General features: G+C 32.3%; 1 protein-coding gene, 1 non-coding gene and 3 pseudogenes across 5 annotated transcripts; 1 reads left to right on the forward strand and 4 right to left on the reverse strand.

The window, feature by feature from the left end:
• Nucleotides 1-6,675: 6,675 nt before the first annotated feature.
• Nucleotides 6,676-7,753, forward strand: LOC147935329 (basic leucine zipper 1 pseudogene; annotated as a pseudogene). Its single transcript, XR_015571401.1, has one exon. The product of XR_015571401.1 is annotated as a basic leucine zipper 1 pseudogene (transcript).
• A 2,882-nt stretch (nucleotides 7,754-10,635) lies between these two features.
• LOC104753661 (uncharacterized) lies at nucleotides 10,636-13,545 on the reverse strand. 2 transcript variants are annotated; one of them, XR_015570648.1, is made up of 6 exons: nucleotides 13,428-13,545; nucleotides 12,724-12,868; nucleotides 12,224-12,547; nucleotides 11,486-12,083; nucleotides 11,258-11,396; nucleotides 10,636-11,161 (listed from the first exon to the last, which is right to left on the reverse strand). It is a non-coding gene; the product is annotated as an uncharacterized LOC104753661 (transcript). The 2 variants fall into 2 exon arrangements; XR_015570649.1 differs by having other exon boundaries at nucleotides 12,724-12,833; nucleotides 13,428-13,500.
• A 382-nt stretch (nucleotides 13,546-13,927) lies between these two features.
• LOC147935330 (F-box/FBD/LRR-repeat protein At1g51370-like) lies at nucleotides 13,928-14,978 on the reverse strand. The gene is made up of 4 exons (XM_087472942.1): nucleotides 14,907-14,978; nucleotides 14,543-14,806; nucleotides 14,312-14,452; nucleotides 13,928-14,200 (listed from the first exon to the last, which is right to left on the reverse strand). Exons 1-4 carry the CDS (start codon nucleotides 14,976-14,978, stop codon nucleotides 13,928-13,930), a joined length of 750 nt encoding a protein of 249 aa, XP_087329068.1.
• Nucleotides 14,979-18,640: 3,662 nt separating this feature from the next.
• Nucleotides 18,641-20,704, reverse strand: LOC104725441 (F-box/FBD/LRR-repeat protein At1g51370-like; annotated as a pseudogene). The gene is made up of 4 exons (XR_015570650.1): nucleotides 20,586-20,704; nucleotides 19,517-20,424; nucleotides 19,302-19,442; nucleotides 18,641-19,198 (listed from the first exon to the last, which is right to left on the reverse strand). The product of XR_015570650.1 is annotated as an F-box/FBD/LRR-repeat protein At1g51370-like (transcript).
• A 708-nt stretch (nucleotides 20,705-21,412) lies between these two features.
• On the reverse strand, nucleotides 21,413-21,792 carry LOC109127548 (putative cytochrome c oxidase subunit 5C-3 pseudogene; annotated as a pseudogene).
• Between the last annotated feature and the right edge of the window lie 1,623 nt (nucleotides 21,793-23,415).

Below are 23,415 nucleotides of genomic sequence, written 5' to 3' on the forward strand. Positions count from 1 at the left end.
TCTACTGTTTGATTCTCTATGGCTATTTCATTTGTGTGAAATTGAGATCATGGAGTTTTTAAATTTTTTTTTGCATTTTTTGTATCATGAATCTGATGTATGGAATTGGTGGAGACCCTTAATTTGATTATGGGGAAACCTTTGTTCTTTCTGGGTTATTAGGACTTGGGGCAGGTGCTGACGTTTTTTTGTTTATGTAGTTTGGGAAATTAGAGAACTAACACTCATAACATTTGATTGATTCGTTTATTTTTAACTAAGGGTTTTTGGGAGCACAGGTTACGTATCATGGATCGAAAATGGGACTATTCAAAACAACATCTTGTTTGGTCTTCCAATGGTTAGATACAAAGTATGGAGAAGTTCTTAATGTTTGTTGCTTTGACAAAGACCTACAAATGATGGAGTTTGGCGATCAGACTGAGATTGGGGAACTCGGTATCAACCTCAGCGGAGGGCAGAAGCAGTGTATACAGCTCACACGTGCGGTCTATCAGGAATACATTGTATACTTGCTCAACAATGATTTTAGCGCAGTGGATGCTCATACCGGTTCAGATATATTCAAGGTAACAAGGGATAGAAAACTAAAAAACTCTTTCATGTATTAAAAGGTAAAACAGGTTGCGCTGATATTTGTTATTGTGATGTTTTGGTATAGAATTGTGTAAGAGGAGCTCTGAAAAGCAAGGCCATATTGCTCGGAACCCATCAAGTGGATTTCTTGCACAATGTCGACTGCATTTTGGTAGAACAATTATTCCTACTTTTATCTTATCGAAATCTAAAGACTTGAATTTGTTCTTATGAAATAAATGGACTTTCAGGTTATGCGGGAGGGGAGGATGGTTGAGTCAAGAAGATATGACAAATTAGTCAACTCCAGGTTGGATTTTGGGGAACTTGTGGCTGCACATGAGACATCAGCGGAGCTAGAAGAGCAACTTCTTCAGCCCAATAACAACCGCTCCAAACGCTCAAGTCTGTGTACGACCCAATCTTCCTACAAAGGAAGATGAACTTGATGCAACACAAGCTAAGATGGCTCTCTAGATTAACTTTCTCATGTGACAAAACAAACAAAATCTTTTGAACAATTTTTATATTTTATCGGATTGTTAAAACACTTTTGTTTATATTTCTATTAATAAAGTCAAAGCTATTTAAAGAAACATATTTAGTTATAATTAAATTCTACTTTGATCCATATAGTATAACAAACACTAGATTTGAATCCGCCCTACACCGCGGAGCTAATTATTTATTACTATTTTTTTTTAATTTTAAGTTCTATTTACTTGTTAATTTGTTAGTTTAGTTTAGTGTTAAGATTGTATATTTGTATTTTGATTGTAATTTTAAGAATGAACCCACGGTATACCGTGAAACAATTTGTATTTTTACATAATATTAATTTCAACTTAGTATACTCAATATTGATAGTGTTGACAAAATAATGAATATGATGTTTTTGCCCGTGTAGCTTTATATTTTAAATTTCTATCAATATCGATCCAAACTCGTCCCATATAACCATGTCCCAACATATTTTAACTCGTTGTACACCGCATAATAAATATTTTTCTTTAATAATATCATCTTACTTTTTACTATTTGTTGTTTTATTTTATAATTATTAGATGAGTTAATATGATATTTATTAAGATTGTAACCATTTAAAAATTATGAAATTAAATAAATAGTTTTACATACAGTATATAAAAATTAAGAAATTAAATAAATAGTTGAACAAAACAAGAAATTAAATAAATAATTAGGATAAGTATTTTATCGAATATTTAGATTTACCTTAACATATATATCACTATGGGAACTGATTTGATGATTCTCTACTTCTTTGAAAAGTTGTTTTGGCTTGGACTTCCATCCCATGATCAATGCATGAAAAAAGCAGAGTTTGATTACTAATCCTCTTGTTTTTTTAAAAGATAAGCATGTGTGATGGAACATGACTTTAAACTATATATCTTACTTTCTTAAGTATTTATTTTTTATATGAAATGAAATTCAAATACAGATCAGTAAACAAAGTTAAATTAGTAAATTAAACAAAAATGGTAGCAAATCTGCTATTAGGTTATTATTATTCAATTGCTATGTTCTAAGACCATGTGTAATGGAGCTGTTGAATATATTTTTCAACAGTTGAATGATTCCCATAATCTTGTTGAAAAAGAAAAAAATGAAGGAATTAATCACAATTGAATTTATTCAACATGTTGATAAAAGATAATTGAGGACCATTTGAAACATGTGGCAGTTGAGCGTACGTTCAATGTTAAAGTGGTTTTTTTTCCTTTTTGCTAAAAATAAATTGTCAAAAGTGTGACAGTTGTTTTATTTTGATTGGTGTATGAGAGAGTTTTTAATTTTTATCTCATGCTTTTTATTTAAGATAAATTATTATATAACAAACAACTCTATTTATTAATAATTCATCATATTTTTTACTCTATAAGATTTATTTCATTTCATTTGGACATAAATTTTTTTTTTATTATAATTTTTTAGTTATTATCGAACAAATTCTTCTTTATATCTTTAAACATCTTATTTATTGTGAAATTGATCTAAACAATAATTTTTACTAATATGTAGGGGTGTCAAAATGGATCCAAAATTATGGATCAACACAAACCAAACCAAACCAAAAACTTATTGAGTTGATAATTTGAGTTTTAATGGGTTAATGGATCAAAATGGTTTATGGATTTAATCGATTGGGTTGACATGGATTGGGGTAAAATAGTTGATGAGTTAACCAAAACCAAACCAAACATAGTTGAATTGATTTTAAATACCAAATTGAACTGATTCTGTTTTTAATAAAAAAGTGTAAACCGGATTGAACCAATAAAAATAAACAAAACCAAGCTTCTTCTTCTTCGTCGAGTCTTCGATTCAAACTTCTACTTTTGAGTCTTATTCGATCATCTGGGACTCAAACTTCTGGTATGAATCACTCAAATATCTGGGTTTCCCTAAATTTTTGCTTCTCTTATTTGTTTTGTTTGATTTTGTGTCTTCTTCTATTGGGTTTGTTTGATCTCTAATCTCTTGTTGGAACGTTTGAATTCTATTGAAGGCTTTGAATCTAATTGTATTTGGGGTTCTTTTATTGGGGTTTTTTGGATTAGCTTATGTATTTGTGTGGATTGTTTTGTAGATGTTTCTACTTAAATCGGGTATAGTGTGTTTTCTAGTTATCTGTAGATGTATTTGTGTGGATTGATCTGTAGATGTATTTATGTGGATTGATCTGTATATATTGTGGATTGATTTGTAGATGTATTTGTGTTAGCTACATTGCATGAACAAATGTGGCTTGAGTTTTGACTATTTGTGTTTTGATTCATTTGAGTCTTGTTGAGGACGAGACTTTTAAGTTGTTAGAACTTATTGCTTTATGGGGGTTTTAAGACTAGTGTCTAACGTTGTTTTTGTTTGTACCAGATAGTCATCTTCTTTCTTCTTTGTTTTCATTATCCCGATTTTTTTTCTTGGCGATCTAAACAAGTCTTTCCTAGAAAACACTTAGCGCTCAAATTTGGTTTAAGATGAGTGCTTCACTTTGTGTCACCTCCGTATTCTTCTTCTTCTTCTTATAAGTCAGTACTTTAAACTCATATGTAGAGTTTGATTTCAGATGGAGATGATGGGGTGTCAAAGACATTTTAGAAGAAGATTAAGGAATTTGAGGAAAACAATGGTGTCAAAGACAGCTTGAAGAAGAATAGAAGATTAAAGAAAACATCTTAGAAGAAGATTTTAGAAGACAACTGAAAACAATGATGTTATTTTCTGGATTATTTTTGTTTACAATTTCTGGTTTTCAAAATCTAAACAGAGACATATATCATGTTTATCATAAACAGTTTATCTATAAAATTACACAAACTTTGATGATTTATTGATTTTGTAAAATTATACATAGTCTTGTGATGATACAAAGTGGGTCAACTCATTTAACCCATTAATCCATTAATCTAAATGGGTTGTGGTTTGATCCAAACCATTTGCTAAATGAGTTGGGTTGAATCATCACCCATTAAACACTAAAACTCAATGGTTTTGGGTTGGTTTGGTTTGGTTTAACCAATTTGACACTCCTACTAATATGTAAGCATAAAATGAAAAGAATATATTAAAGAAAATAAAAATATGAAATAAAAGTTATAGGTGTGGTGTTGAATTTTTTTATTAAACAGAACTATTGTAGAATGTAAAAATTAAGAAGATGTTGAATCATTAGATGGAATGGAGAGAAGATGATGTGGAGTGTAAAGTTGGGTGTTGAATGTGTAAACTATTGTACATAGTCTAAATAAAATAACATGATAATTTATGATAGGTTTTTTTCAATCGCAGTTACTTTCGAAGAAGAAATGGTTGATTTTTTATAAATTGAAAATGATAGAATGACAAAAATAGTTTTATTAATAATTGTTACAATGACTGCATAAATGAATTTCTTTCTTTTTTCGCTTATTTCAATTTACTATTTCATTATTTTAATTTTTTTGTGATTTACAGTGTTGGCAGTCAAAAATAGTATGATATTAACTTTAATTACATTGCCAACACATTTTTCATTAGTTTATTGTATTTGGTTTCAAATTTAACAAAATTGCATACAAATCAGTAAACAAAGTTAAATTAGTAAATTAAACAAAAATTGTAGCAAATCTGCTATTAGGTTATTATTTTTTAATTGCTATGTTCTAAATAAAATAACATCATTTGACAATAAGTATTTGATATTTTAGGATGTACTATATTTGCTTTCTCTATTTTTTCTAGAACCACAAATATTGTACCTTAGAGCATCTCCAACAAACCCTCAAACCTTCAAATTTGAAGGGTTTTTGAATTCCAACAAACCCTTAAACCTTCAAATTTTAAGGGTTTGAATAGTGAGCCTTTAAATTTGAGGGTGCACTATTGATACCCTCAAATATTTTTACAAATTTTATTTTAGTCCTTGTAATATATATATCTTACAAATAATTTTATCAAATTCAATTGTTATAAATATACCTATATAAATTCAAACACACTAAATTAAAATTATTGATATATAAAAGATATACCATTTACAAAATATTTTTTACAACAATAATGCAATAATTTATCATATATGGGAGCACTATGAAAATAGTTATATTGAGTAATTTTATTATTTTACATGTAATTTTTTTTATGTTTTTTGAAAATTACATACTATTTTGTTTTATCAAGTATTGTATTTTTTAATATTGTTTGATATAATTTTTTATTGTGTTTTATATATATATTTATATGAAAGTTTTAATCATTAAGTATGTAATTTATATTATCATGTAACTGTTATTATGTAATAATGTGTGTTATATAATAAAATAAAAATATTTTATGTTGTATAATATAGAGAATATATGTTATAGATTTAGTTATGAGTTTCTATCATTATCAGTAAATTTTGGACACATTAAGGATTATATTGCAAATTAATTAGTTATTGTTGGAGTAAACTACCCTCAAATCTTCATTTTAATGATTTGCTCCTTTAAAAATGAGGAGTTTTATTGGAGATGCCCTTAAAATTGACCCAATAACCCGAACATAATAAGACCTATAGAAGAAGAACCTAAAAAGTTTCTAAACTACCCAACCAACGAAACGAAGTCCATATATATAATCTTTTCCATTTACATATTTTACCTTTAGTACTCTAGAGACAAGACAGTACGTTCACCTTAAAGAATATTTTATTTTATATGTGATAAATAAAAATAATATATAAGTGGGCAGAAGGGATAAGGATGATGCATTTTATACTATATATCTATAAATATATTATCGTCATCTTCTAGTGTCTTTGTATTTTCATTTCAAAAGAAAGTACCAAAGTAGGGCTGGCTGCTTCTCTTTATTTTCTTATTAGTTTCTCCATTGGAAAATTATTTGAGATAAGACACACGCACAAAAGTAAAAATCAAATGGAACTTTTCTTTTAAGTGATAATATTCTTTATTAATAAAATTGTCAACCATGTTATAAGCGTAATCTCTATATCCACGACCACGAACCAATTAAAATAGTCGTCATTGCTCCACGTTTAACCTTTCATATTCCTAACGATATAGTTTACGTATGGTTCTTTCTATATGTGGTACTTTTTTAATCCTATTAGCAATTCACATGGTTTTGTAACTTTTTAAAAAAAAAACTTAAATATTTAGGCTTAGTTGGAACTTTTTTTTTTCTTAACTTTTGCCATTTACTACAACATTACCCACTGACATGAACTGAACCAGTTTCGTACCTTTTTCCAGGATGTTCTCATATCATGTTCGATGTTCATTGGATTTGCAAATTTGGACAAGTACACGTAATTAGAAAGTTATAGAATCTTGTGATATTTATCGTACGACTGTGACAGCCAAAATACACAACGAAACAAATGTTTAAATGCAAAAATAAAAGAATAGTAATTACTGGTCTACCTGTTAGGAACAACACCAACACCTATGTTAGTTGTTATGTCCTACTAAAAATAAATAAAATAAAAAACCAAAAAATGTAAAAATGTAAAAATGTTATGTTTGACCAAAACTATTCTTTCTTCTCCCATTCGTCATATTCGATGAATCTACCCTTCATGAATATATTTCGGATAATCTTTTGTAATGTAGAATATTTAAAATTTTACAAAAGAGAATATATATTTATATTTTTATGAATGTAATCTATAAATAAGAGCAACCTAATAAGAACAACTTCTCCCACTTTCATCTTTTTCGATCTTATCCTTATCTTCTTCCTTGTTCTATTTCGCTTCTAACTAATCTCTCTCTCTTAATACCAAACATAATCATAAAGATCCTTCTTGTTTAATTTTGTCCAGATCCTCGTCAATCACAGATTCTTGAAAAAAATATTGAGAGTTCTTTGAGTTATGAAATGACAATGGACAGTGTTATGAAATGAGAAACCTCAACCAATTCTCAAGATTACTTGTTTATCATTCCGTATCCGTTGTCATTCTTCATTGGTTTTACGTTATCTCTTGAAGCAGATTTTGATTAGACAACGCACAAACATGGCAAACGCAGAGAAGACAACAACAAGTTCAGGTTCCGACATAGACGAGAAGAAAAGAAAACGCAAGCTATCGAACCGCGAGTCAGCCAGGAGATCACGTTTGAAGAAACAGAAGCTAATGGAAGACACGATCCACGAGATCTCGAGTCTTGAACGACGAATCAAAGAGAACAGCGAGAGATGCCGACTTGTGAAAGACAGGCTTGACTCGGTCGAAACGGAGAACGCGGTTCTTAGGTCGGAGAAAACGTGGCTGTCGAGTTACATTAGCGATTTAGAGAATATGATCGCTAAAACGAGTTTGACGCTGACGCAGAGTGGTGGTGGCGGTGGGGATTGTGATGGGGATCAGAACGCAAACGCGGAAATAGCGGTTGGAGATTGTAGACGACTTAAACCGTGGAAGTTGAGCTGTGATTCTCTACAACCAATGCGTCTTTCAAGACATGATGAGATTTGTGTATTATTAGTGTCTGTTTTTACTTTGGTCATTTTTTCTCGTTTAATTTGTAATCGTTATATTATATCGAATTGTTCTTCTCATTACATTATGATACAATTGTTTTTTGTTCTTGTTTTCAACATTTTTTATTTAACATTAAATGATTTTAAGTGGTTGACCAAAAAGAAAAGAAGAGATTTTCCGTGATTTAATGGGAGAGTTTGTGATAATTGAAGGAAAAATATGTGGGCAAGTAATATATTCATAATTGAGAAAGATCAGTTGTGGTACTAGACCAGACCGATCGATTAAAATTGCTTTGATAACATGATTTGTTGTTTAATGGACGACAATTCAAAATGTCGTAAATAAATGAAAATGACAATTATCAGTTTTTTCCTATAAACTTTTATAAGAAGTTTTTTTTGACACATCGAATAAATTTTAATTCTTTCAAATATGTTTGAGATGGACTTTTAGCTCTAGCAGTGATGTGTCAATTAATTTTTGGAAGAAAAAAAAACGTATTAGAAAATATTTCACATTGGTAAATAGGATAGATCTTTGGATATAGGTATGAGACAATCCTCCTTTTTTAAGTTAGTGTTTGGATGTTGGTTAGGCCCCAAACTAATAAAATGTTTCTTTAAAGTGAAACAATCCGTATAAACATGAGGTCTGCACAACAACCACGACAATGCCCACATAACTTTGAACGGCGTAAATTTTTCTCCCATTTTTCTAATGCTCAAGTTAGAAACTATGTACCTCATAAATAATCAGAAAACAAAAGGTAGTGAAGTATGTGATCTTATATACAAAAAAAAAATAGTGTATACCCAAGTCAATCTCTTCGTCTCCTCCATCATGATCCTTTGCGTCGATTTAATCACCCAAATTAATGAAGGTTGCGTTGTAAGTTGTAACCCCTTTTCTTCTTAATCACCCAATGGTCCCAATCTCTTGGTCTCCTCCATCTTTATGTTGTATATAAAGATGGCTTGAATAGTGGTGTTTTTTTTTTTTTTTGCTAAGAACGTAAATATTCATTAAAATGAAAATAGTTAGGAATTACAATGAAGTATTTTTTTTTTTTTGCTAACAAGTTTACAATTAAGTATAAAACCTATGGTTTGGTCCCATGGCAAAAAAAAAAGATTAAAAACATGGAAGCAAAGAACAATCAGTCCACCAACTTCGATAAGAACAATAAAGCTTTTGGAATCAGCGAAGTGATAAACACAATCAGTCCATCGACATCAACAAAAACAATAACATTTTTGGAGTCAATGAAGTGATAAACGATTTCGAAGATTCTCCTAGATGACACCTCAAAGAGAAAGAAACCGTGCTGTCAAACGGCAATGACCGATTCATTGAAAACCATAGCAACTGGAAGCCTATCACCGGTAGTCCGAGAATATTGAACCGTCAACGGCGTAGAATACAGAGCTCTCAATCACCGACTCCACCCGCGTCAAGTAAGAGATCCTCTTTGAACAATCCATGAGCTTTCTCAGAGCGGAACCACGCGAACCAAAGGAAAACGAAAGCGCTAGCTCACTTTCCCCGAGGTATCTCGTTATCAACCATTCTGCTTTTCTTTTATTTAGGAAACTTTTTTCAACCTGCATAGCAAAAATTGAACATGAAAGTTTCAAAAAGCGATGATTTTTGAATGCGTAGGACTTACAAAAACATTTTGTAAGGAACCAATTAAAAACCCTATTGTTAGCAAGAGAGATGAATCAAAACTCAAAAACCGTAATGTTAAAAAGAGAGACGAATCAAAACTCAAGAAACCCAAGTGTTAAACAAAATCCGTTTACGGGAGACATAAGGAGAGAGTGTGAGAGAGAGGGAGAAACTAAACTAAACTAAACCACATTGAGACTAAAGTCAGGCTAGGGTTTTTTCAAAGTCTTATCGAAGATGATGATGATTTTACAAACAAATTACACAAAAGGGTAAAGTAAGAAGAAGAAGAACTTAACAGTGTTTTTAGTCGAACGGAAAGGAATCACTCGCGGGAACAGTAAATCGTAAATGCGCCGGCGGGAAAAGAATCAGTTGCTGGAAATGGTCGGAGCTCTCTGCATTTGATTCTCTCTCAATCTCAAGGCTCTCTCTGTATGTAAAATTGATACACAAATTGAAAAGCCCAACGCAACGATCCAACAAGGCCCACTAATTCTGAGTTAATATTGAGATGACTAAAACAAGTTCAACAATTCCAATATTCCATGGTTAACTGAATTTTCTATGTAAGTTATTTATTATTTTATTTTATTTTTTATGGTAGCATTTTACATATGTATACGAAGACCATAATTTGTTTTCCAAAAAAATAACAGTCTAAAATATATCTAATTCTAAAAATAATGTATTCTACTAACATGTGAACAGAACAATGTTGCAATATAATGTATTCTACTAATAGCTCTGTTTCTTCCCCGTGACACCAGCAATATTAACCTGCAAAAGCAAATCGGATCTTCAAAGAATTCATCCTTACTGAGCTTTGTTGTCACCGTGTCATCTAGCTTTGGCACTGAGTCTCTCCCCTTAGAGCAGCCACGTATCTTGCATATGTTTAACAATCAGCCTAAGGTTAAACTTCAAGTGAATCGACATTCTGAAGCAGAGAAAGAACTCAAAATACATAAAATTCCTAGTTAACACAGAACAACGGGTGGCAACAGAGGTTCTGCAAATGCTCAACTCAACAATCCACCACAACAACAACTCTTAAAGACTCAATCCCGTAGAGCTTTGCAAAGTAACAGATAGACGATGAATTTCTAGTGTATGAAGATAAAAAGAACATTTGACTGTATGAACATAAATCAAAGTTAAAACATCAACAACCAAAGTCAAAGTTCTTACAAACTGATTCATTTCATAGGACACAAAACTAAAAGTCCATACAAAAGGAAAAAAAAAAAAAACACAAAAACAGATCAAGATCGATTCACGAACAGAAACTGATTCATGATACAAAAGACACAAAACAGATTCGTGACAAAAAAAAGACACAAAACAGATTCATGAATGAGAAGAGCAGTCTTCAAGAACAAATTCTAGATTAGTTGCAGTTCAAAAAATTCAATTCAACAATCATTAAACTGCAAGTGCTTTCACAAATTCAATTCAACAATCATTAAACTGTAGGCAATCGTGACTAGAACCATGGATGGAGCAACAAAAAGAGTTCTTGCAAATGTAATTCAACAGTTTTCATTTCATCTTTATTAAAAACATAAATAAAAACCCTAACACTTGCTTTCATGTGTGGCAGAGAGCTCTCTTTCTAGTGTTATACCATTCTCACTCTACAACGACTTCACATGTGATGGAGCGTCTTGGGATTTTCACGAGCTTCTTCAAGATGCCATTGACATTTGCGCGATCATTCACACGTAGAGTCAGTTTCTTGAGGATTACAGAACTCTCTAGGAAGTACCTTACTATCTTCATTTCTGAAGCATATCCCGAGATGCTGGTTTTGATCTCAAGAGACTTGAGCGAAGATAGCAAACACTCGGGAACAAATGGAAAACTCATTTGATTCATTTCTTCGGAATGCAACTGTTGTGCTTCGTAAAAATCCCATACCTGAGGTTAAAAACAGAGGAGAAAAAAAAGGCAATGAGAAGAGAAGATAGGCAGAACACATTCATAAAGATAACATAGCGTTTAGGAGATCATTACCAAGATGAGGGATTTCAGGTTTGGCAGCTCCCAAGAAGAGTTAGTAACCATTTCAAATCAGGTACATATATATAAGCATGCAGGCGGGACATATAACTAAACTGAGGCATCGTTCTAATTTCGAGTAATGAAAGATGATCTGGAACCACAAAGAAACATAATGTGGGTCATATGACTTCCATGATAAAGACAAGACTGTATACACGGATATTGATATGACATATGTACCTTTAAAGTGTTTTGATATACGATCATTTCCTCGACCTTTGAAATCCCAAGCAGAAAATCGCGGATGCTACTTCTCCTCGATTGGGGCGGGGGGCACGCTTACCTTTACTTCATAGGGCCTTCTTTCTTCTCTTGATTCACTCAGAAATGACCCTTTCTCTGAAAAGCTTGCCCCAGGGAGTTCACTAGGTATAGACTCAGGGAGTTTTGAGTCCGTGCTGGTGTGGCTACTTGGCTTGGCTCGCCATGAAAGCGGACTCTTTCCAATCTTTATAGCAGGATCTTCAGTTTCTTCATGCCCCCTTCCCGTGTATGCGCCTTTATTTATATTCTTTCTATTTTTGCGTCACCCGGCCTAGAAAACTCGCTTAGACAAAGACTCAATCAATTTTTCGGAAAGGAGGGGTAGGGGAAGCCAAGTAAGCCAAGGAAGAAAGGTCGCCGGCTCATTCTTCAACAGGCACGCGGTCAGAGCCCAGGGCAGCTGCTCTCGATGTGAGATCAGCAGCAAAAGAAAGAAGAAAAGGGCCATGCCCGTGGGAGTCCGGGCCGTGTCTCAGTCCCAGTGTGGCTGATCATCCAACCGCCAGGATAAAATCTGTGTGAGCGGGGCAAAGACACACAGATACAAAAGCTGTCAAGATGTTGGACCCCACGCTTAACTGCAGCCTCAATACATGAGGTGAGATAAGAGACATCTTCTACATCGGATGCACCATTGTCATCAAAAAGATATACCTTGAGTTTGTTTATGCCTGAAACCCTATTGGAATGGAAAAGACGGTTACCAAGACTCAAAAAGGCATTGAAAAATTATTAGGGAAATCTCGGATATCCAGTTCCAAACGAGGAAGGCAAAGCCAGAGACTCCTGTGGGATAAAATGCTTGTCTTAACAGCTTTCTTTAGGGGAAGACGAGAAAGAATGTCACATAGCAACGGATCAGGTAACTCGCTTATCCCGTCAAGCTTCACCCTCTTACTATTAAACCCTTTGGAGGAAGAAGCCACCTATTTCGATTTCCCTCTACCAGCCATTCGTTTCTCAGACATGGAGCAAAATCTGTAAAGAAATAATCATCAAAATTTGAAAATGAACTGGTAAACATAACTCCTCCGAACTTTCAGTTCAAAACTATTCACGGTTAGGAGTTTATAAGGTTTTCTGAAAAAGATTAGATATAGAAAATTAGAAATCAACCAAACAAAAAGTCGTCAAGTAAGAAAGAAAGAACCTACCAGTGTTTTTGGCCGGCAGAATGCAATCACTAGCCGGGGAACTGTAGACCGTAAGATCAAAGGATCAGGCTGAACCCTTTGGAAGAAGCTATCGTCTGTTTTTCTTAATTCTGAGAGTTTCCAATCAGTGACTTCTCTCACGAAACTTGTAAGCAAATTCAAAGGACAATACCATATCAAATCTATTCTCCTCGACATTTAAAACTCCAAATCCCAAATCAAAAATATTAAAACCCCAAACTTACTCCTTTCCAAAAAAAAAAAAAGACTAACAAAATCAATCGGACTCAGTCATCTCCACAATCAAATCAATCAACATTCAAACCTTTTAAAAAAATATATCAAACCGCCGAAACAAATTACAAAACATTAGCTGAAAATATTTAATTGATTACATATAATATATTCGACTAATTAGTCTTCTTAACACAGACGATGATCTATTTTATTCCTATCATCGCAGCTAATTTAACGACCAAAACGATCAACCTACCTTAATCGAAATGTTCAACCGTATCTATTTTTAGTAATTAAAGAACAATGGAGTTCACAGAAACATAACTCGGCAGCCAACACAAATTCAAAACCTAGAGTGATTTACTGATTTTATAATCAACATTTTCAGTTCAAAACTAGCTAGGGTTAGTTTTAAGGTCTTATGAAAAGTAAGATTGGGTAAAGAAAGAAGAAGAAGAAGAACCTACAGTGTTTTAGCATCGAACGGAATGGAATTATTTTCGCCGACGGGAATGTATCAATCAGTTGACGGGTACATTTGAAATCACTTGCCGGAGCATCTCTGCTGACTGTAGTTTATGTTACAAAAAAGCCCAACAGTCCAACATGGCCCATTAAATCTGGGCTAAATTGGCATGTTTAAAAAAAAAAAAAAAAAAAAAAAAAAACAATTCCAATGGTTTATTAATTTTTCAATTTTAAGATATCTCCCCTTATTATGGCAAACTGCACTGAGATAGAAAACCTTGAAAGCAACTTGATGTGTGTGGTCACCATCTCGAGAAAGTGGGTTAGTAGCTTAGCTCGCAAGGCTCTGTACCTGTGATTGGAGATCAGAAACCACCAAGTAATAACATGATGAGCTAACTGCAATTTACTTGTGGCTCAAAGCCAAATATCCTCCAGAAATCAACTATGATCACAAACTTAACCTCAAACGAAATGTTCAACAATCTCATTTACTAATTTAAAGAACAAGGACTTCACAAGCGGTAGAGCCTCTTGGCATTGCAACGAGTTCTTTAAGGAAGTCACACATTGCCTTTTTCGTGTAGTAAACATTGAGCCTTAATTTCTCCAGGATTGTTGTATTCTTCAGCAAGTATCTTATCAGCTCTATTTCTCCTTCATACCCTGGGATCGAACGTTTCAATTCCACAAACTTGAGCGATGTTACCAAACACTGAGGCACTGTCGAAAACATCACCTTTGGATCTATGGATAGGTCCTTGACCAATTCCTACAAAAACAGAGGAAACGAGATTGAGTAGAGTGATACAAAAAAAAAAAAAAAAAAAAAAAAGCTTTCACAGACTACGGGTAGCGTACATCAGAGCTTATATTTCATTACCAATGTGAGAGATTCTAGTTTTGGGCAGCTCTCAAGAATGAGTGGCAAAAATTCAATATCAGATTTAGAAAATCTAGCATTCAAGCGGGATAGGTCTCGAAACTGTAGCACTGGTCCCGATTTCGAGGATAGAAAGATATCCTGGTAACACAAATAAACACGTAAAAATTGTTATGTTTTTTGAAAAAAAAATATTCTTATTGGTATATGCTCAAACGTTGAGAAGCATACCTTCCAGGAAACATCACTAATAACTAGATCCCTGACCCTGGAGATATCGGTGAGGATGTCATGAACAAAGCTACTAATGTATGTCGCATAGACTATAAAGGCAACATCAATATCTAGTTTGGTAAAGAAACCCAAATTGATGATCTCAAAGGTCTTTGTTGAGCCAATCTTAATCCTCAAGCATTGGAGTAGAGGAGCATCAATCGAAACTCGGAACTGATGAATGTGGATTCTCTTTAGAGTCTGAGAGCGCACTTGAAAAACCTTTGCATTATTATATAGTGAAAATCTTATGACGCTAAATCTTCAAGAACTGGGGAGCCTGAGATAAGTTTCTCCAAAGTGGACTCATTGGGTATCTAACGTATTCTAGATAGATGATCTTTAGACAAGGTAATAAAGGAACAAAGTCGACATTAGGCAAAGATTTCTCCATCTGGTGGATAAAACACTCGTTATTACAGCATCCTTGGTAGTAAGATGATCTTCACATTACCCCTTCCTCAGTTTGAATATGATGGTTGTTCATCTATATCATATTGTAATTTATCATATGGCTTTTTAGTAAATTTGTGTATTTTCAATCAATTTGGATAGCTATTTGTTTAATAGAGTATACAATAACTTTTAATTCATTATCATGTATATTAATATTTTTATTATTTTACAGGAATGTAAAATAATATGCAGTTTTATAAAAATCATATGTTATTATGCTATGCGGGTATGTTATTATATTGTTTATAGTTTTGTCATATAGATTACAGATTGAGTAATTATTTATTAAAGGCCAGCAAAATACATCTCTTCATGATCCAGCACGAGCCGTATCCCAAGGGAATATGTTTTACAGCCACTTAGATCCAGATGAGTAATTACCATATTCAAAAATGTCGTAGCAAATATTGCCTAGCTTCCCAAAATTGCACCAACCATTTCACTATTACAAGCAAGCATTGTGAAATTTTATAATGTAAATATCAATAACTCTCATAAATTAATCTCTTTTGTTCAATATAATTTTATAAAAATTATATAATTTTACAACATTTTCACTTATAATATATACATATAATTAATTTAGATGCAAAACCAGTAAACATTTCTCTGTTCTCTAGAGGACATATTCATCATTCCCCCGTTGTAGAGGTCTTAACTGATCATTACTTTAAATTAGTCATTTTTAAAAATTCTCAAACTTAATTATTTACACAATTTTTTTCATGTATTCAATTTTGAACATTAATACAGTTACTCATTATTTGTTTTCTTCTTTTATTTGATCCAAATTTATGATAAATATTAAAATATTTTCTGTTTTACTTTATTTTACCATATCAAAACTCATTATATTACCATTTACTTTTTCCTTTCTATTGTTTTATCCAAATTCACTGTATAAATATATAATCCACGGTAATATATATATATATATATATATATATATATATATATAATTGAATGCACTATCCTGAACTAAGAATTTAACATATTCCAATATGTTATGGAATGTATGTATTCGTGAACTTTCTCCTGCGCTGTAGCGCGGATCCGATTGTTATTATATTTCGAATCAATAAATTAGTTCCTTTATTTTTAACTATAATAAATATAGAAAATCTGTATTTGATACTAATAAATAGATTTCATTAAAGGCGAATATTTGTTATCAAATAATAGGAAAGTTTTGGATTTTGACTAAGATAGTAATGAATGAAGATCCGATTAGTGCAATCATTTTTTTTTAATTAAAACCGCCCGACAATTAGGATTACACCAAAAATATACTCCAAAAATATTAAAATAGATTTTATTCTTTTATTCATAACCAATACTATTAATTATTTAAAGAGCATATACGAACTATCGAAATAATGCACAATGACATACACATAATTTAAAATTATTTAGTAAACCTCATTCCATCCATTGTTAATAGATTTTGATAACAAGTGGACCAAGTCGATGTTAGTGAAAGAGTATCGAAATCAAACAAATAATTGTTTGAGTTGAATTGATTGGAGAGAATATTATTGTTTCTATCATTTTGGAATAATGTTAAAAGGTGTTAATTTTTTGAGGAAATTAGCATTGAAGTAGAGATAATTTAGGGATAAAAATTTCCGATTAAAGATTTCATTTGATTAAATATCTGATTTTCGGTAGATATATTTCCGTATACGTTTATTTTGGAATATATATATCTATAATTAACTACTCTGATTAATTAAGGATTATTTAGATGTTATTAATTAAGGATTTAAAGCACGATCTGATTAGTGCAATCGATTTGTTTGTTTGAATTAAAACCGACCCCTTTTTAAAAAAGAGGATGACACAAATTTGTTTTTCAAAATTGTTAAGATAGATAAAATTTTAAGTTATATTTATGTGTTAGTTTTGTTAAGTGTAAGATTATATAATTGTATTTGACTGTTGTTAATTATAGGATTTAACCTGCAATTTATCGCCAAATAATTTGTTTTCTACACTATCATAAATTATTCAATTTCATATATCTAATCTATATATACATTTTTGGAGACATTTATAAAATAAATCCTGAAGGTCAAACCTATTTACAAGTATGCCATTGACATTAATTATTAATTTAATAAAATTTGTAAAACTTGGGGTTTGTTCAAAGTACTCTCTCTTACAAATGTCCAAGCTCATTGCTATCCTAAAATTTTGGATCCGAGATTTTAAGGAGTTTTGGATCCGATATTTTCCGAGATCTTACCTATTTAGTCGGTTGAGACCAAAATAAATAAATAAATCAACTTACCCAATTGTAGAAGAAGAAGACACGACCCATATATCTCTCTCTATAACAAAAATTATTATTTAATTTAATTTTTTCATTGCTAACATATTTATATACACATACGTATCATAATAATAACAAAGGAAAACATTAGTATGGATCAACTGAAAGTTTAAAACGTCAAAAATTAAAAGGATTATATGCACAACGAAACTGTATATTCCAAAGTGTCTAATTATCAATAGATTAAACAAACTAAATTACAATGTCACAATATAGTATACGCATATAATTTTAAAAATTTTAAATAATTTCAAATACTTTTATCTATACATTGCAAACCAAATAGACACGTAAAAAAAATCTGTACATTTTATACTACATAAAATTTAATTAACAATATGATATCCTAACTTCACTATAACACGATACACCACAAACATACTACTTATGCACTACATAATATATTGAGTTAACTCTTCACTTAAAATTTATAAAACAATACTTAAATTGTTTAAAACTTAAAAATAACCTCGCGGTGAACCGCGGATGAATATCTAGTATCCTAATATGATAATGTTAGCAAAATATAGAAATAAGAAATTATCCGTGTAACACCAAATTAATGATAATTAAATTTATATGCATATTAATCCAACTCTTGCGCACAATATAACTCCATTGCGTGATATTTTAACTTTGAAGTGTAAATATTCATTATATATTAAAATAACTCAAATGTAAAAGAATCTATATCCAATATACTTGTTTGGTTACAAAAATCTTAAAACAATTTTTAAAATATATATCCGTTTATAAAATTCAAATCACATCATATGCTGAAAATAAATCTAAAATTTTATTAACTTTATGTATTAAATAGTAATTCAAATAATTAAATATAAGATTAAATAAAAGTGAAATAAGAATTATATTTTAATATAACATATTGCCTTAAATTAGGTAGATAGATTTTAGGAAATTTGAAATTAATATTATCAAATAAGAAAATGATTGTGTTGGTTGTAAGGATTGTAGAGAATTTAGTTGGAATTTGTTTGAATATAAAAATAAACAAAAATGACACAAAAATGTACTCCAAAAATGTTAAGATAATGTTAAGATAGATAGTTAAAATAGCGAGTATATGTCAAACTGAGTCTCTTGACGATCCTCTGAATATAGAACTGTACTGACCTAGATAGAAACCTTGAAAGCGTCTAGATGTATGATTATTATTACCCTGCCTTTGATATAAATATTTAACTTGGATTACAATCCAAGTTCGAACAGATTCCTGCAATTTGACAATTCTTTAACAAGCCATCAGATAGCAAAAGAGCTTATCCATTAAAAAAAAAAGAGACCTAATTAGTGTTTGAACAATTTGTGGAGATACCATCAAACTGAAAATAAAGTTGGTAACTAGTGACTATTACATGAGCAGCAGCAACCACCAAGTAAGAAAAACTTAAAACTGCAATATTTGCTTTTCGGCACAACGCCTAATACATCCTCCTAAAATCAACTAATTTAACGACCAAAAAGATCAACCTACCTTAATCGAAATGTTCAGCCAAATATATTCTTAGGAATCAGTGAACAATGGAGTTCACAGACGCTAGAGCATCTTGGCATTGTAAGGAGTTCTTGAAGGAAGGCACACTTAGCTTTTCCGGCATAGTAAGTATCAACCCTAAATTTCTCCAGGATTTTTGAATTCTTCAAGAATATCTTACTAGCTCCAATTCTCTTTCATACCCTGCGATTGAGCGTCTCCATTCCACAAACTTGAGCGATGATACCAAACACTGAGGCACTGTTGTTGAAAACATCACCTTTGGTTCTGTCTTCTTCTTACCACGCATGGATTCGTCCCTAACCAATTTCTGCAAAAAAAAAACGGAAGAAAACAAACTGAGTAGAGAAATATAGACAAAAGATTTTCACAAACAATAAGCATAAATCAGGGTGTTATAGCTATTTCATTACCATAACTAAGGATTCTAGTTTTGGGCAGCTCTCAAGAAGGGTTGGCAACGTTTCAAGATCAAATTTAGAAAATTCAACATTCAAGCGGGATAGGTCACGGAACTGAAGCAGTGGTCCCGATTTCGAGTACTGAAAGATTTCCTGGTAAACACGTAAAAAAAGGAATGTTAAAGTGAGAAACTTCATATATATGCTTAAAGAGAAGAGATGTATACCTTCCTAATACCATTACTAATAACTAGCTCCCTGACCAATGGTATGTAGGTGAGGATGTCATGAATCATGCTACTACTGCATCTCATATAGCTTAAATCAAAATCTAGTTTGGCAGAGGAACCCAAATTGACGATCTGAAAGTTCGTTGTTGAGGAGACCGTAGCCTTCAAAGACTGCAGTAGAGGTGCATCAATCACAACTTCAGCAAACTCACATATATAGGCTGTCTTTAGCGTATGAGAGCGCACTTGTACAACATTTGCATCATCATAAATTGGAGCTCTGGTGATGGTTAAATGTTCCAGAGCTGGGGAGCCTGAGATAAGTTTCTGCAAGGTGGTCTCGTTGGGATACTCATTATTCTCTAAATGCATGAACTTCAGACAAGGTAAGGAAACAAACTTGGCACTACACATGGTTACATAACAGAGTCGTAAGTGAACCAGTGTCTCACAGGTATATAAACTCAGGGTATCTTCTTATCATATCCATCATAATCAATTTTAAGATGTTGGATCCTACGAGTAGTTACAGCATCAATCCATGATTCGAGATAACTCCTACCAAGACTACAATAACTTAACCGGAGTTTTCGTATCCATGACTCCCTGTGGGAAATTAAAAAACCTTTCAACAAAACTCACGAAGGCATCAAACTTTGAGAATTCGTAGGAGCTTAAGTCCAATCCAGGAACAGATTGCCAAAGATATCTCCATCTGGTAGACAAAACGCTTGTTCTGACAGCATCCTTTGTAGAGAGATGATCAAGTATTTCAGATATCAAATGTTCCGGTAGCTGGCTAATCCTATCTTCCTCTTCCTTATGTGACACTTTTACTTTGTCACATATTTTGATTTTCTTCTTTCTATCCACCATTATTGCTCTCTATCTTAACACTAACTAATCTGCATCATCAGAATTTAAGAAAAGTAAAAAAAAAAAAAAAAAAAACTGAAGGTAGAGATAACAACCAACTAATCAAGGAAAATAAAATTAGGTTAGGCTTTTCAATGTTTCTGAAGATGAATACAAATCAAGGAAAATAAAAAGCAGAAGAAGGACGCACCGGAGTGGAATTTAGTTACCACCGGCAGATCAAATTGTTACAGGATAAAACTTTTACTGTTTCACAAACCTATTCGTCTTCCTTGACAGTCCTCGTCTCCCCCTGTCAATTGATAATGGACTTTTCCAGTTACTTTACTACTGCCTTTGGAAGCAGGACACGAACGCCTTACCGTTTTTTTATCTCTTACTAGAAACGTCTTGCTGTTTGAATCTCTGACTACAAACGCCTTGCCGTTTTTATCTCTCTGTTTTACAAGAAACAGTTAAAAAATCTAATTGGCCCAAACCGGAAATACCCAGTTTTGTTGAGATACTAAAAACTGGTTTAATATAGGTTTTATTTTTTCATGTCCGCTGAGGCTAAGAGCAAGGTTATTGGTGGTCTCTTAGAGGTAGTTAAACATTGTTTGGTTATTTTATAGATTAATTGTATTTTATTTTGAATATAAGAACTCATGATCTCTTAGTTAAAATTTTAGTTAAAATTAAAATTTGGTAGGTTCTAATTTTGGGTCTCTTATATTTGAAAATATTATTTTTTAAAATTTAAAAATTTTAAATAGAATAGAAGTGGTATAAGTGTGTAAACATTTTAGATTTTATAATAATAGAAAATATTGCATTTAATTAATTTTCAAACATACAAAACATAATAAAAACATTAATACATATTACAATAGTGCAATTCATAAATAGAGAGAATGATTAATTTTAATACTAATTTGCTCCAAATTTTGCCCAAATATTCTCAACCAAATCATCTTGCAAGCGTTTAATTTGTTTTAGGCAGTGGCAAAATCAAAAATATTTGGGATCTTTGTTTTGGTAAATAAATAGGCGTTGACAAATAATGTTATCAAATCATGGTATGTATGTTACATTGCAGCCTTTTTAATAGCAAACACTAGAATTTAAGGTAATCGTCATCATCAAATCTCCCTCTATTACTAACTTACTCCTCTGCAACAACAACACCAATCTCTCCTTTCTCAAGCAAATCATAGAAGGCTCTGTTTTCCTCTGCTCGTTCCAGTGATGCATTTTCCATACCCCACCAGCCGCAAGCCCTAGTGCGAGACCGATTACTAACTCCTTCACAACACTTGGACCTTTCAAAGTTGCATGTGCGATCTTGTGCCCAGCCATCTCTTTACTCACTCTACTCTGCTCACTAAACCAATCAAACATTGCAACAAGGCATCATTAAAATTTAGCACATCGTTCTTCGGATATACACACATAATAATAGTTCTTCAAATCAATTCAGCCGTAAGAGAGACACTAAAGTATCAACGAACAGAGAGAGTAGTAATACTCAATCAAACAAACACTAAAAGAGATGGAATACTTTCTTCAGCTTTACCACAAAATGGCAAATGCTATAACTGCAATACTTCTTCTATAGTCTCACAAGTACATGAATGAGGGAATCATAAACATCAACCAAAAACTATGCCTAGAATAAAAAAAGCTTCAAACATCAACAAAGCAAGACAGAGACCTATTAGATAATATTATTTGGATCAGTCAAAGAGGTCTTTGATCAATGCAGGAATAATAAGGGCAACTAACTGATGATAAAGAAGCACAAGGAGACTATATAGGGAGAATTCTAGGTCAGCAATCAAGTAGAAAGCAACCCCACGCCTTTAAAAATCGACCCATCAGATTTCACAAACAGCACGTGGTGAATCTGGTTCATTGTTGGAGAGTTTGCGGAGCCACAGATACCATGGCTCAAGGCATGGACAAGGGCCCTCTCCGTTACTCAGAACCTGCTCAGACCTTTTACTTTAACATTCATCATCTCCACCACAATGTCATATAAAGAACATCAATTTTAGAGATAACAGAAGCTTTAAAGCAAGAAACTTTCGAAATCCAAGGCAACAACGGAGAAGAAAGGATTCAACCAATTTGATAAAATTCGCTTCTTTCAGGAGAAACCATTGATACAGATGAAAACAAAAAAACAGAGACACTATGAACAAAACACGCAAGAAACCGTACACAAGAATCTAAAGGAATGGTTCTATGAAATTGACTAATTCAACATTCCAGTCGGAAGAATCAGAGAGAAACCTGTTCAGATGAGTTTAGCAAATCGAAAATCTAAGAAACAAACTGGTTAATCCATCTCCAACTGAAACTCGATTCTTTCTTTCGCAACTTCTCTCCATTCCCAACTGAATCCAAACCATCCAGGTCCTTCGATTCCAAACCTTGAAGCTTCTGATTCCAAATTGTTTTCTCGTTTCGGAGATTCATTCGCGAGAGAAAGAGAGAGAGAGAAAGAGAGGAAAAATAATAAAAACTATCTGTCCAAATTTTATTTTTCCTTTTGTATTTTTTGTTCGGCCAATAGAGAGCTGACACGTAGCGTCTCTTAACCCATGATTGAGTATACTATATAAGGAGAGATCTTACATTTTTTGTTTTGTTTTTATTTATTTTTTTTCAATAAAACACTAAGGATTCCTCAATTTGACAAACCAGTTTGAGACCATTCATATTCGCTTTGTCTCTTTTTTTTTTACCAATCAATCAAAAGGACGACGACTTCATATTCGATAGAGCCTGGAGTTATAATTAATTTTAGACCTTACTTTGTTCGTCCAAACAAAAAATTAAGGCCATACATCGTCCCAAAACTCAGCTTTAAAAGTTAATCTGCCATGAACAAAAGAACAAAGTTGGGGATAGTTCTAAATGAATCTTTTCGTTTCATCCCTGATTATATTTGCCTACTGGTACATGAAATACGATTTTAAAACAAACAAACAAAATAAGAAACAACATTGCTTAAATTGGGAGGGCAGTTTGGCAAC

The sequence above is a fragment of the Camelina sativa genome, chromosome 11 (assembly GCF_030686135.1).
Source record: "Camelina sativa cultivar CO46 ecotype springtype chromosome 11, ASM3068613v1".
In the NCBI taxonomy this organism is placed as follows: domain Eukaryota; kingdom Viridiplantae; phylum Streptophyta; class Magnoliopsida; order Brassicales; family Brassicaceae; genus Camelina; species Camelina sativa.

Coding starts and splice junctions, on each gene's coding strand:
- LOC147935330 (XM_087472942.1), bottom strand. CDS start 14,978: ATGGAGAAATCTTTGCCTAATGTCGACTTTGTTCCTTTATTACCTTGT. Junction 14,807..14,906: donor AGATCATCTATCTAGAATAC/GTTAGATACCCA, acceptor AATAATGCAAAG/GTTTTTCAAGTGCGCTCTCA. Junction 14,453..14,542: donor TTAGTGATGTTTCCTGGAAG/GTATGCTTCTCA, acceptor TTGTGTTACCAG/GATATCTTTCTATCCTCGAA.